The following is a 12,835-nucleotide window of genomic DNA, read 5'->3' as shown; positions in this document are numbered from 1 at the left end:
GCAAAATTTCATTTATAAAATAAAATGATATTTTGTGTAACAAAAACACTCTAAATTACTCTCATTTCAATAAATCTGATGTGCCAAATGGAGAATAAATTAGATCCGATCTGTTGGAGAAAAAAAAGTTAAAGATTTAAATAGTCATATAATTGAAATGTTTTATTATCTGAAGACTTTAATAATTCTAAATGCACCTACTGTTTCATAGCGATATGATTCAATATAGCTGAGACTAAAAAGCAGCAGATAGAGTCCAAGAAAAAGCACCGTAACGCAATGAAAATGTTTTTTTTTCTTCTCTCCAAACGCGTAGGTGTGCTTCCGCTCCTCGATATACTTCTTACTAGCACCTGTACTTTTTACTTGTATATAACACCCGGGGAGGAATTTGTTTTCGATAAACTGGGAAGCGGTGACGCATCCGACAGCCATTGGACATCTTGGTTTCAACTCCTCCCTTATAATAAAGAGTGTGTGTGTGTGTCTCCCCCGTTGTAAAACACAGCAACACCGGCCGTCTGCGTCAGGAGGGCACACACTCCACTCTGCGCAATTACGCGGACTCCAATCTGGCACAGTGATCAGAGACAAACCAAAAGGGTTTTTTAAAATTTGCAGCTACTGAAGCTCACAAGGTTGAAATGGACTTTTAATCAGGCCGTCCTGATCAATCCGAGGACTTCACTTCAATGCAGTTTACGGTACAACAGCTGTGAATGTTGTGATATGATTATTACGCATGTGCTCTGAGCACAGTTTTTATTAGCTGTCTTACAAATAGACATTTTTTCTTTTTAAATAGCCTCCTTTCTTCTCTAAAATTGGCTCCCGTACAAACAGCCGCGTTGGATCCCTCGGCTTACTGCGAGACTCCGGTGTATAACCCGGATCTCTGCCCTAATATGATAGCCGCCCAGGCAAAACTGGTGTATCACCTCAACAAATATTACAACGAGAAATGTCAGTCTCGAAAAGCCGCCATCTCCAAGACCATCCGGGAGGTGTGCAAGGTGGTGTCGGATGTCCTGAAGGAGGTGGAGGTGCAGGAGCCCCGCTTCATCAGCTCTCTCAGCGAGATGGATAACCGCTTCGAGGGACTGGAGGTCATTTCGCCCACCGAGTTCGAGGTGGTGCTCTATCTCAATCAGATGGGAGTATTCAACTTTGTGGACGACGGGTCTCTGCCGGGCTGCGCCGTGCTCAAGCTGAGCGACGGCCGCAAGAGAAGCATGTCTCTGTGGGTAGAATTCATCACAGCCTCCGGTTACCTCTCGGCGCGCAAGATCCGCTCGAGATTTCAGACGCTAGTGGCGCAGGCGGTGGATAAATGCAGCTACAGAGATGTTGTCAAAATGGTCGCTGACACGAGTGAGGTGAAGCTGCGCATTAGAGACAGATATGTGGTGCAAATCACGCCGGCGTTCAAGTGCACTGGGATCTGGCCGCGCAGCGCTGCGCACTGGCCTCTGCCGCACATCCCCTGGCCGGGACCTAACCGGGTAGCAGAAGTCAAAGCGGAAGGTTTCAATCTTTTATCCAAAGAGTGCTACTCCCTGAACGGCAAGCAGAGCTCCGCGGAGAGCGACGCCTGGGTTCTGCAGTTCGCCGAGGCCGAGAACCGGCTGCTCCTGGGCGGATGCAGGAAGAAGTGCTTGTCAGTCCTCAAAGCCTTACGCGACCGGCACCTCGAGCTGCCCGGACAGCCGCTTAACAACTATCACATGAAAACTTTGGTTTCCTACGAGTGCGAGAAGCATCCCAGGGAGTCGGACTGGGACGAGAACTGTCTCGGAGACCGTCTGAACGGGATTCTATTGCAGCTTATTTCATGTTTGCAGTGCAGAAGGTGCCCGCATTATTTCCTGCCCAATTTAGACCTGTTTCAAGGAAAACCTCACTCTGCTCTAGAGAACGCAGCCAAACAGACTTGGCGACTGGCGAGAGAAATACTGACCAACCCCAAAAGCTTGGAGAAACTCTGAGGTAAAACATGTTAGTTCACCAAGTCTTAAAAATGTGCTAAAGAGGCCTAACGAGCTCAGAAACGGACAGAAAAATATTGCCAACTCATTTGCAAAGTCTTGTGAAATGTGACTGTCCTCTGTTGTTGAAGATGTTCTGGCCTAGCCTGGTTCAACATGATTTTTATGACAGACAGATTAGTTTGACATCATCCCCCTGCACCTTTTTGGCGGTGTCAATATTTAGGAGCAAATTTAAATTATTGGCCACCATTAAATTCAGGAGTCCTTCTTTTCTCTCCGTGCCACACGGTTGTTGCCTGAATCCTACATTTTCTTAAATGCTTTAAAATAAAGCCCCGTGACAAACTTTGGAAAAAAAACAAAAACACACATCTGTACATTTTATACTGTAAATACATTCATAGATTGTGATTCAAGTGGTCTGAAATTGTGAATGTTGTTCTGTGACACGTAAATAGGATCCACCTGTTTAAATCTACTTCTGAACCTTTTCTTTATCTGGTAGAAACCTTATTAATTTATACTTGCGTCAGTGGTAGTCTGATTCATCTGTTTCAATGGACATTGTCTCATTTTTGAAAGTTTACATTTTGATGGTAGGCGTATTACGACATTTGTTACATTGAAAAACATTCCATCGATTTACTTGAATTATTATTTAAAGTACTCGAACATTTTTTTGTTTGGTTGTTGTTTTTCTCTACCATGCATAGGCCTACATGATAAAAAATGAAAATGATAACATATATATAGTATATATATATTACAGTTTAATTGAGAAAAAAATGCACTTGAAATACACTGGATTATAACATCTGTGATCTGATTTTTTAATTTCTGTCTCTGATCTAATTTAAAGAGCTAATAAAACGAGCTGTTTTATATTTGTGTCCCATTATGGTTTTATTAAATGTGTTTTTGGCAGTAGTGAAGTAGGCCTAACGCCATGCAAATATAATATAATGGACGCTTTTAATTTCGAGGCTCTGGCTCTTGAGGCTGACTCCTAAAAAATGAAAAGGAAGGGAAGGAGGAAGGAATAAATCTCACACACAACATCTCAAACATATCTGCAACCTTGCCGACCAGTTTGTATTTAATTTTTAAATCACACCTCGCTGTGTAAGAATTGTTTGTGTAATTTCTTTGAACATTAGTTGAATAAATAGTTAACTCCACAGTTAAACTGTCACCATGTTAAATGGTTGAGCCTGCACACTAGTAGGCCTCAATGGCCATTATACGATTTTTAAAAATGCATAAATGATGCCGCAAATTGAAACACATAAAATTAAAATCAACAGTGATTTCACAGCCAAGTTCTGGGCACACAAAAAAAACATAAAACAAAAAAGCAACACAGAGCAGCAGCAGCGCACCACTATGAGATCACCAGCTGTACAAATCCGCGTTTTTTCTCTAACCAATTAAAAAACAGTTGATTTCTCTCGGCCAACAATGAAATAAATAAATAAATAGGTAAATAAACTCTGAAAGGAAGCCAAACTGTCGGGTTTAAACTCGGACGCTTGCAGGTTACCTACCTTTGCGTCGACCTTTTTGAAGGCAGGGTCATCCTCGTCCACCTCGAAGTAGATCTCAGTGGTGGTGATGGACAGAGTCCCCCGGGCCACCAGGACAGGGGCCACAAGCTGGGCCGGACTGCTCAGGACCACTGGGCCTGCAGAGGGTGGAGGAGGGCAGCCACGAACAGAGTCAGTAACACACAAAAATATTATGTTTTAAATAAATAAAACGAGACTGAGGCTAAAACTGATCAGTGCAAACAGAGGAGATAACATCATGTCAGCGGCCTGTTTGCATCAAACTGTAGCCTGCCGCTACACGTGTGAACACACCCTGCGCTTATAAACATCAGAGAATTTTAAAATTAACTATTGCAGTTTCAGTCAAATATCTCCATTTTATTATTTGCCTTTTTACGGCCAGGCTCCTGGGTCGTGACAAAAGGAGGGAAGAACACACATTTACACACACAAAAAAGGCGCATTTTATTTAAAAAACAAGATAACAAAAGTCAATAACTAAATATTTATGTATTTGTGATAAATCAGTAGTGTTTGTGAGAGGATGTGTGAAAGTGCAACACTGCGTTATTATTTATCGCGCCACAAAACAAAGGCGTTTAAACGCCTTTTTGCCTTTGAAGTGCACATTTTTAATAATGCAATACAGCGGTTTTATAAGAACTATAAGCAGATAGACGTGTCATTAAAACAAAGTACTTATTTGTACCAGTTTGTAAATCAGCGACGCAATAATAACAAAAATGATCTTTTGATCATACCGTTAAAAAACACCACTATTATTAAAAACATAGCTTCAGTAAAAATAAAAATAATTTATTTCCCTCACATGGTCAAATCATCATAACATATTGGCAGTGCAGGTGTAAAATATGAATCTATCTTTGATATTCAGAGCTGCTTTTAAAAGGGGCATCAGATTCCGAAATTTTAAAATATAAAAAAGCTCTTTCATTCTCCAGTATAACCCCGTACAAATGAACTAGGCTTGTTCCCAAGTCCAAATAATTGTGCAGAAAATTTCAGGTGGGATTGTGACCCCGCCAGCTGATAGTGATCACATCTTTATTTCAGTCTCCTCCTCCCTCCTCTTCTGCTCCTCTTCTCTTCCTCCTCTGCTTCATCCTCCATGTTTCTCAGAGATCAGTGTCGCTGTGGAGCGCCGTTACACGGTGATTTGTCTGCTGCTCTCAAACGAAAAGCTCTCGAAATCAGGGATATTTATCGATCTCTTAAACTCCAAAGAGCCACTTTAATGTCTCATCAATCTTAATCTGCGTTCCTCAGCCAATTATGGCCGATAGTGTTACAGGAATACAAGTGGATTTCGGTCTCAACTCCCAGAGCGCCCCTCCATCGCTCTTTGCAGGCTGCACAGTCAAACCTCCCCGCTGCTGGATTTTTCCTCTTCTCAGCGCTGCTTCGGGTCCATTAACGGTGATCCTATCTGCTGATGCTATCAGGCCGGCCGACACACGCTGCTTACAAGCCTCATATGAAGAGTAAATACTTGCAGCCTGTTTTATTGCATTTTAGATAAGGTTTAGTGTGTTTAAAAGGAGATAAAATTTAAAAAGTGAAAACTATTTATAAGTGAAAGTATTTATGTAAAACTATTATTATTATTATTTCTGCCAATTGACCCTCTTTGTAGCATAAATTGTTTGAGCTCCAATAAAAGCAGATTGCCTTTATGTTCACTCCTGCCCCCAAATGACTAAAAATAACACTTTTAAGGGCTGATGCATTGTACTGCGGCCCTAAAGGGCTCCAGAGGGAAAGACACAATGCCTGAAGCATTAAGCCACAGCATCCATTGCTCATGGGGAGGAAGAGGATTAGGCTGTAATCCCCTCAGGGATCCTTCCATAATTAGGCTATATGGCATTAAAATGTTTACAGGAGAATAATGAAATTAGGGGCAAGTTACACAGGATGAGTGGTGTGTGTATATGGGGGCTAAAACTCAGAATATCTGGCTCTTTCTTCTAATGAAAATGCAAATATTTGGGAAATGACAGGCCAATTTAATGAAGTGATGAAAAGTCTCATTTTGGTGTGGTGGGAGTTTGGGAGAAGTGCTGAGGAGATGAGTATATTATTACCCAAAATCCATCCGCTGGACTGCAGTGTTTGATAAGTGCTTTTATATTCTACGTTATTATGAGAGAAATGCAAGTGGAACTGGGTTACTTGCACACCTGAGCACCATCATTCACTTGCAATCATGCACATGTTGACATATAGTAGATACACACATATATACACACGCACAGCTGCAGCCATTATAATCTGCTGAGAGTCTGAGGCTCTGTGCCTTATTAATGAACACTTTTCCACTGATTTTATTGTATCAAAGCATGGCTGCACAATTAAAGTGAAACTGCAATATTGCCAAGTGCAATATCCAAATTACAGAAGCTGTAATTTTTTGATAAATAAAAGAAAACAAATGCATTTTAATGAAATACTTTAGTGCTGCAGAGATGCTCTGGCCTACAAATCATCAAGCTGTGTGAAAAACGTTCGTTTGGTTCAGACCCCAACAAATGTCACTACATCATGATTTTTTTTTCATTGAAAATTAAAATTGTGCTGCAAAAATGATCATTCTCACTAACTGTGCAATCATATTGGAATCACAATATCTGTCAAAATAATAGTAACATGATTTTTTTGTGCAGCCATGCATAAACTTTTAAAGACTGGAGAAATACAGATTGTATGGACTATTTAATTAGGCCACAGCATATAATTAATTTAAAAAAAACAAACAGAAAAATATTCAGTATAAATAATTCTCCACAGTCTAAAAACTCCACAGTGTTTGTATATTTTACTGTTTATGCCACACATGTTCTGTTTATATCAGTGGTCTCAAACTCAAATTGGCTTGGGGCCACTGATGGTGTGGGCCACGTCAAGATTCAAGTACTGCAAGAAAGGGCAATATATCTTGAAATTTCCTTTACTATCATATTTTCGTCATACTTAATAATAGCGTAATATGCAACACTTTCCTTAAAAACAGAGACTCATACAAACAATCATCACCTATGACCCGCTGGAACTGTGCGGTGGTGTCTGTATCTGCAGAGAACCTGTCCTCTGCCAGTAGTTCTCATTATTTTGCTGTCCTCGAGACGCTTTATCAAACCAAAACATTGTTACTGACGTCCTGGTAATGAGTCTCAACATCAGCTATTTTTCTGGTGTGTTTATGCACAGCTCGGATAAATCCTACTGATTCTGCCTTTAACAAAAAAAATGTAAACAGCCATTTCTATTCATTATTACATGCATTAATTAGCCGGGCATTGGACACAAACTCAGCAACTCTTCTCACTTCGAACTGGTCGTTAAAACCCTTGATGAAAATGTCTCGCTGAGCGTTGTCATTTTCATCTGTGCTTTCATCAAACACCGCAGAGTATGTGGTGAAAACTCCAGCTTTGTCTCGTGACTGATCATAAATATCACTTGATAACTTGCTAATCTGCTCCGTCACGTTGTTTGCTGATAGAGAAATATGGTTGAACAAGCTGTTCTTTTCTGGACATAGAACATCAGCAAATTGCAACATGCAGTCCTTCAGGAACACTAACAATTTTTAAATATAATTTTGTTTTTAATCAGTTAAAGGGGTAGGGTAAAGCTGCTATAAGGAACTTTCATATTTTGTTGAATTTGGAGGATTCTGTGGTAGTGTGTTTCCATCTTAATAGCCACAAAATATAACGCTGAAAATAAAAATAATCTAAATAAAAATCTCCTTCTTCATTTTAAGAGGCTATCGTACTAGTCACTGTAACAAGAAAAATGTAAACACAGGCTCATTTATCAATATCATTTATCATTTAATATGATTTCAAGACGAATCTGACCCAGTTGCAGGCGTTAAGATAAATTCTTGTTTGCATATGTAGGTCATATACAGGCATCAGTCTTAAATTGAGACTGTTTTATAACTAATTAAAAAATAAAAAATAAAAAAAGAATTAAAAAAAGGATTATATTATATTTTTGACATCATGTTAGTGGCCAGGGGGAGGGGGCCAAGAATGGCCCTCAGGCCGCCAGTTTGAGACCCCTGGTTTATATGAAGAAATGATGTGTTTGAATCAAAAGAAACAAAACAAGAAACTTGGGGAACTCAGTTATGAAAAAGCGTAATAACACCCTTTCTTCCTTTTTATGAGATTACACATTGAGAAATGTTGTGTTGGTTTTACTCTTTTATAAACATGTCACCACTCAGGGATCAGTATTGTGAATGGGGACCAAAATGGATATGGAAAGGCTAAATTAAGTCAGAACAAAACGGCTGTGGCCGCTAAACCACACTAGCTAACACAGTTCCGGGATGCCAGCACACGAGTCAAATCCACCGACTGTTGCTTGATTTCAGAGATGTCTTGTGAGGCTCAGATTCTTGTCTTCTTTCCTCTCACATGCTCATCTTAGGTTTCTATTTTACCCGATTTCGGTTACAATATGTGCATACAAAAAGGCTCATCTGATGCCAGTGCAGCACAGACAGCATTTCCAATGTTTGTGGGGGAGCAAAACTAATCATAGGTTCAGTAACCACAACTGCCTGGGCCCTTGAGTGCAGGCGCCGCCCCTTTGGCAGCAGTGGCAGCAGGCACTGACCCAAAGGCTGGCAGGAGGAGCACTGTTGTTGACAAGGATCTAGTCCCAGATCTCTCATTAAGGCTGTTCATGCCTGAGATTAGATACAGGCCAAACACAGACAGTGCATCCTGGTAAAAACATTATCCAAATGTTGTGAGTGAGGGAGCTCCCCTACTGGTAAAAACATGAACTCAACTGTGACACAACATAAAAAAAATCCATATTCCTAAATCCCAGCAACGTCCACCTCCAAAGTTTGTCTTATAATTTCAAACAAACTCACACGTCATAAATGTATGACAGATATTCAATCTCAGCATTTCTGTTTTGGACAAGGTCATTATCAGTCCTCTCTGGACAATTCGCTCTCATCGTATTCGAGCCCACGTTTTGCTCTTTTGACTGGGCTGTGCGGGGTTCATCTGACAGACATGGAGTGTTTGCCTGCCTGCTGGCCACGGGACAAAGAGGAGGGGTTAGCCTCCTCCTCTGAGATTCATCTGTGGGATTTTACAGGGGATTTCACTACTCAGCAGTGGCCTGGTTCAGCCTGAGCCTCATTTACTAAGCCAGGATAACTAGATAATGTATACAGGGCCATGAGCCTGATGTTATTATTTATGTGTCTGGGAACATACTGTCTCAGGGCATCTTTTTCATACAGTTTGTATCATAATTTGAACCTGGAATGAATCAAATACATAAATACATTCATATCTGTTGCTGTTAACGTGTTTTGGTCAGGGTTGTTCCGATACAGATACCATTATTGGAAAATGCCCCCAATGCTGCCTAAAATTCTGGTATCAGGAGTATGCACCTCTGTGCACCAATCTGATACCATGTAATTTACTGACCCCCAAATTAGGACTCTGTATTTATTCATGTTTAACAAAGAGTTTAATCTGAGTCAGGGCATGCACCAATGAGTATTCAGCTGTTAATATAATAATAATAATAATAATAATAATAATATTAATAATAATAATAATAATAATAATAATAATAATAACAATAACATATTTTTAATGCACTCGTATCAGTTACACAACCCTCTGGTATCAGAGATGATACTGTGAAGGAAAAAATGGTATTGGAATATCTCTGTTTTGGTTTAGTAAAGACATTAACATGAATTCAACTGGAGGGATTATCCAATCAGACCTAGGACACCTCTGTTAAAATACAGTTTAAAGAACAGTTTAAAGTAGTCGCTTAACTTGTGGATCCTAACTAACAATAGATAATTCCCATTGGGCACCAACTGGAATATGTTGATTTCTATAGCTGAAAACTGGGTGATATGTAAAAGAAAATGTTCAGTGAACAGGTCATTATTGGGAAACAAACCCAGACAGTTTGATGCAGGATCCCATCGCAAAGTGTAGGGGTCTTGAAACATCCTGAAGGGGTTTATTTTACGATAATGACCTGTTCACTGTACATTATCCTGCTTATCGCACAGTCACTTACTAAAAACAATCAATAATTGGACGCTAAACATTTAAAAATGTATTTCTTGATTTAAAAGTAACTTTGTTGCTCCACCAGAGTCTATGATCAGATCTGTGTCCATAGCAACAGTCTGCTATACAGAAATAACAGACCTTAGATTGCTGTAATTGACCAACCAGAATTGAGTATTTAACAAAGCCATGTAATAATTTAAAATAAAATAACAGTTGGTAACAACAGCCCAGACTTCTCACCATTAGAGGAGAGTCTTTTATTTCTTTATTGGTTTATTATCGTCTCTACTGGAATAAAAGAGATGCTTTTGGAATTGATAATGGCTGCCAGTAGGTCTGCGTATTACTTTATATTCTACTAAAAAGCCTGAATCATAACCAGAAAGACTCAGTTTAACTCTGATGATTTAAACCACCAGTTATTAGCAAGAGGTGTGAAGTGAAGATTTGGCTTCACTGACGAAATACACAGTGCATCAATTTTGATCTACGCTCAAAAGTGAAGTGAACTCTGGATAACTTACCTTTTAAAGCCATGGCAGTTACTTGAAAAGCAGTGAGGGGTTGGCTTGATAATCTGGCTCGCACACAGAGCGTGATGCCAGTTAAATTACAGAATCTTTGGGCAACACAACACCTTGGCAGTAATTTGACTGAATGGTGTCAGACAAAGTATAAAAGTATAGTATAAAATACTAGATAGAAAAAAAAATAATAATAACACTCACAGGGGTAAAATAAATCAAAGATTAATAAAGATTTAATATTGTATTTGACTTTCCTCAGCTGTTAAGGGCCAATTAATCTCTTAATGATTGTTCACTGTGGAGAGAATAAGGGTTACTTTGACTGCAGGATAATTAAGTTGTTCTCTGCTCTCCCATAACATCCACATCTTCACACCCACATGAAAAATACACATTATATGTGATTTTCTTGCCAAGGTTCAGTGATATTATAAAGCAGTTTATTAATTCGAAATGAGGACAGATAATTAGGCTACTGTATTTTCAGATTTCCCATGGAATGGAAACTAATGATTATTTTTTTATTATCACTTAATATGTTGATCATTGTCTCAATAAAGTCATTTGTTTTTTGGTTCATTAAAAAAAAGACGTAAAATAAAATGTCTTGTTTTGTCCATAACTCAAATAGACTCAGTTTACTGTCATGGAGGACTAAAGATACTAGAAAACTTTCATATGAGATGCTGAAATCAGAGAATTTGTAGAATTTTCTTAAAACAACACTAAAAAAGATCAATCATCCAAAGAGTGGGTGATTAATTTAATAGTTGACAACTAATCCATGAATCAATTCTTTGAAGCTGTTTTTGTATTTACCTGAAAAATAAATGTTTACGTTTTTTAACTAAAATAATTTCTAACTATCAAATAATTGAGATACATGTGTTTGATTATATGTGTATTATTATTATGCAGGGTTCGATTCAGGGTAACAAGATTTTCACTCAGTAGGTTTTAATCATGTTTACTCAATATCATTGACAGATTGTGGAAGAGAGACAGTTGTGTGATCAGGTGTTTTAGCTTTGTGGCACTTTACAATGGCCTTATTACAGTGTAATAACACAATAATAGTGATATACTAGCCATGATTAGCTATATTAAATACTCAATTTTGATTGGTCAGTTACAGCACTGTTATTTTAGGTCTGTTATTTCATTACAGCAGCCAGTTGCTACTGTATGAAGAACAAACTGTTGCTATGAAGAACATAGAGTCTCTATGGACACAGTTCTGATCCTTGAGGAGCGATAAAATTATTTTTTAAATCAACAAAATAATTTTAAAATCAATATTTTACATCAAATTACAGATTTTTTGGGGTGAATAACCATGTAGAATGAAGTGGGATTATGTGCAGTGAGCAGGTCACTGGTGTGACAAACTCCTACAGGGTGATACAGAATCACCCTGGAGGGATTTATTTCACTCACTCTACATTATCCCGCTTATTACAGGGCTACTAACTTAAAAAAAAAAAAAAAAATCTATAATTTCACACAAAATATTAATTTAAAGGTGATCTTATTAAAATAATTTTATTGCTTCTACTCAGTCTAAAATAACTTTATCTACAGCAACATTGTGTTATTCATAGCAGCAGCATTCTGCTATTTTATTTTATAACAGACATTAGAATGCTGTAATTAACCAATCAGAATTGAGCATTTCTAATTAGTATGTATGTTGGTTACATTATGTACATTATCCGGTTATAAATAAATATGATAAAATATTAATTTTACAATGATTTTGTGGATTAAAAATGACTGTATTGTCCCTCCTGAGTCTATATTCAGAGCTGCGTCCATAGCAACAGTCTGTTCTTCATAGCAACAGTCTGTTATACATGCCAACCATCTGCTATTCAGAAATAACAGACCTTAGAATGTTGTTATTGACCAATCAGAATCGAGTATTTAACAAGGCCATGTATTAATACATAACAATGCTCTGTTAATATTCAAATAAGTATAATATGAGTTTAATAGCATGGACTAAACAGTCGGTCTCAGTTTCTACAAATAGATCTTGAGTGGTGTCACCTAACCCTTGAGGTCAGATGCAGGTTAAATAAGGCCACTGTAAACTTCAGCATCAGCAGGCTGTGGTTTGTGTCAACTTTAATCACTGATTTGCTTGAGAAATTCTAAATACGAATTGTGACATATCTGGATTGATCATCTTTCCGGTGTTAGTTTAACTGTAGAAGACTTGCCTCTGGAGATAAACACTCGAGGAAGGAACCGTGCTGATGAGATCCAAAAACAAAACAGAGAGGGACACTTATCAGACCAAAACAATATGTAGCTGTCAAACCGAGCAAAGCTGTCCAGATTAGAACAAAGAGACAAAGTCTTTGACTTCACAACTACACTGAAGGTGTACCGCAGAAAACAACCTGCAGAATAAGCTGCATTAGACATATTTTGAATACTAAACAATACTTATTTCAAATATTTCAAAGCATCTCTTTCAGCTATACTGTTGTAAATACAGTATAACGAGCATTAAAAGCCACTACATTGATCCAAACTTCATTTAATGCACTGATATTAATCATATACACTGTAACTATGGCGTCTATTAGGAAGCAGACAGATAAAAGACGAGCTCTGCTGATGCTCCAGTAGGGGTGATGTTGACTCGGGGTTAATGGAGGTGC

At 38.4% G+C, this 12,835-nt stretch overlaps 2 protein-coding genes across 2 annotated transcripts in view; one reads left to right on the top strand and one right to left on the bottom strand.

Annotated features, from left to right (window-relative positions):
- nbeab (neurobeachin b) overlaps positions 1-12,835 on the bottom strand; it is a 364,245-nt gene that overhangs the window by 100,126 nt on the left and 251,284 nt on the right. Inside the window, exon 39 of the mRNA XM_084717359.1 lies at positions 3,533-3,669. Coding sequence (XP_084573485.1) covers positions 3,533-3,669 — 137 coding nt within the window. The remainder of the gene's footprint in view (positions 1-3,532; positions 3,670-12,835) is intronic.
- Positions 488-2,872, top strand: mab21l1 (mab-21-like 1). Its single transcript, XM_084717358.1, has one exon. The coding sequence runs from the start codon at positions 906-908 to the stop codon at positions 1,983-1,985; it is 1,080 nt and encodes a 359-aa protein (XP_084573484.1). The 5' UTR covers positions 488-905; the 3' UTR covers positions 1,986-2,872.

This window comes from Lutjanus erythropterus, chromosome 4 (genome assembly GCF_056507025.1).
Source record: "Lutjanus erythropterus isolate fLutEry1 chromosome 4, fLutEry1.hap2, whole genome shotgun sequence".
In the NCBI taxonomy this organism is placed as follows: domain Eukaryota; kingdom Metazoa; phylum Chordata; class Actinopteri; order Lutjaniformes; family Lutjanidae; genus Lutjanus; species Lutjanus erythropterus.
This window is presented reverse-complemented; position numbering and strand designations above follow the sequence as displayed.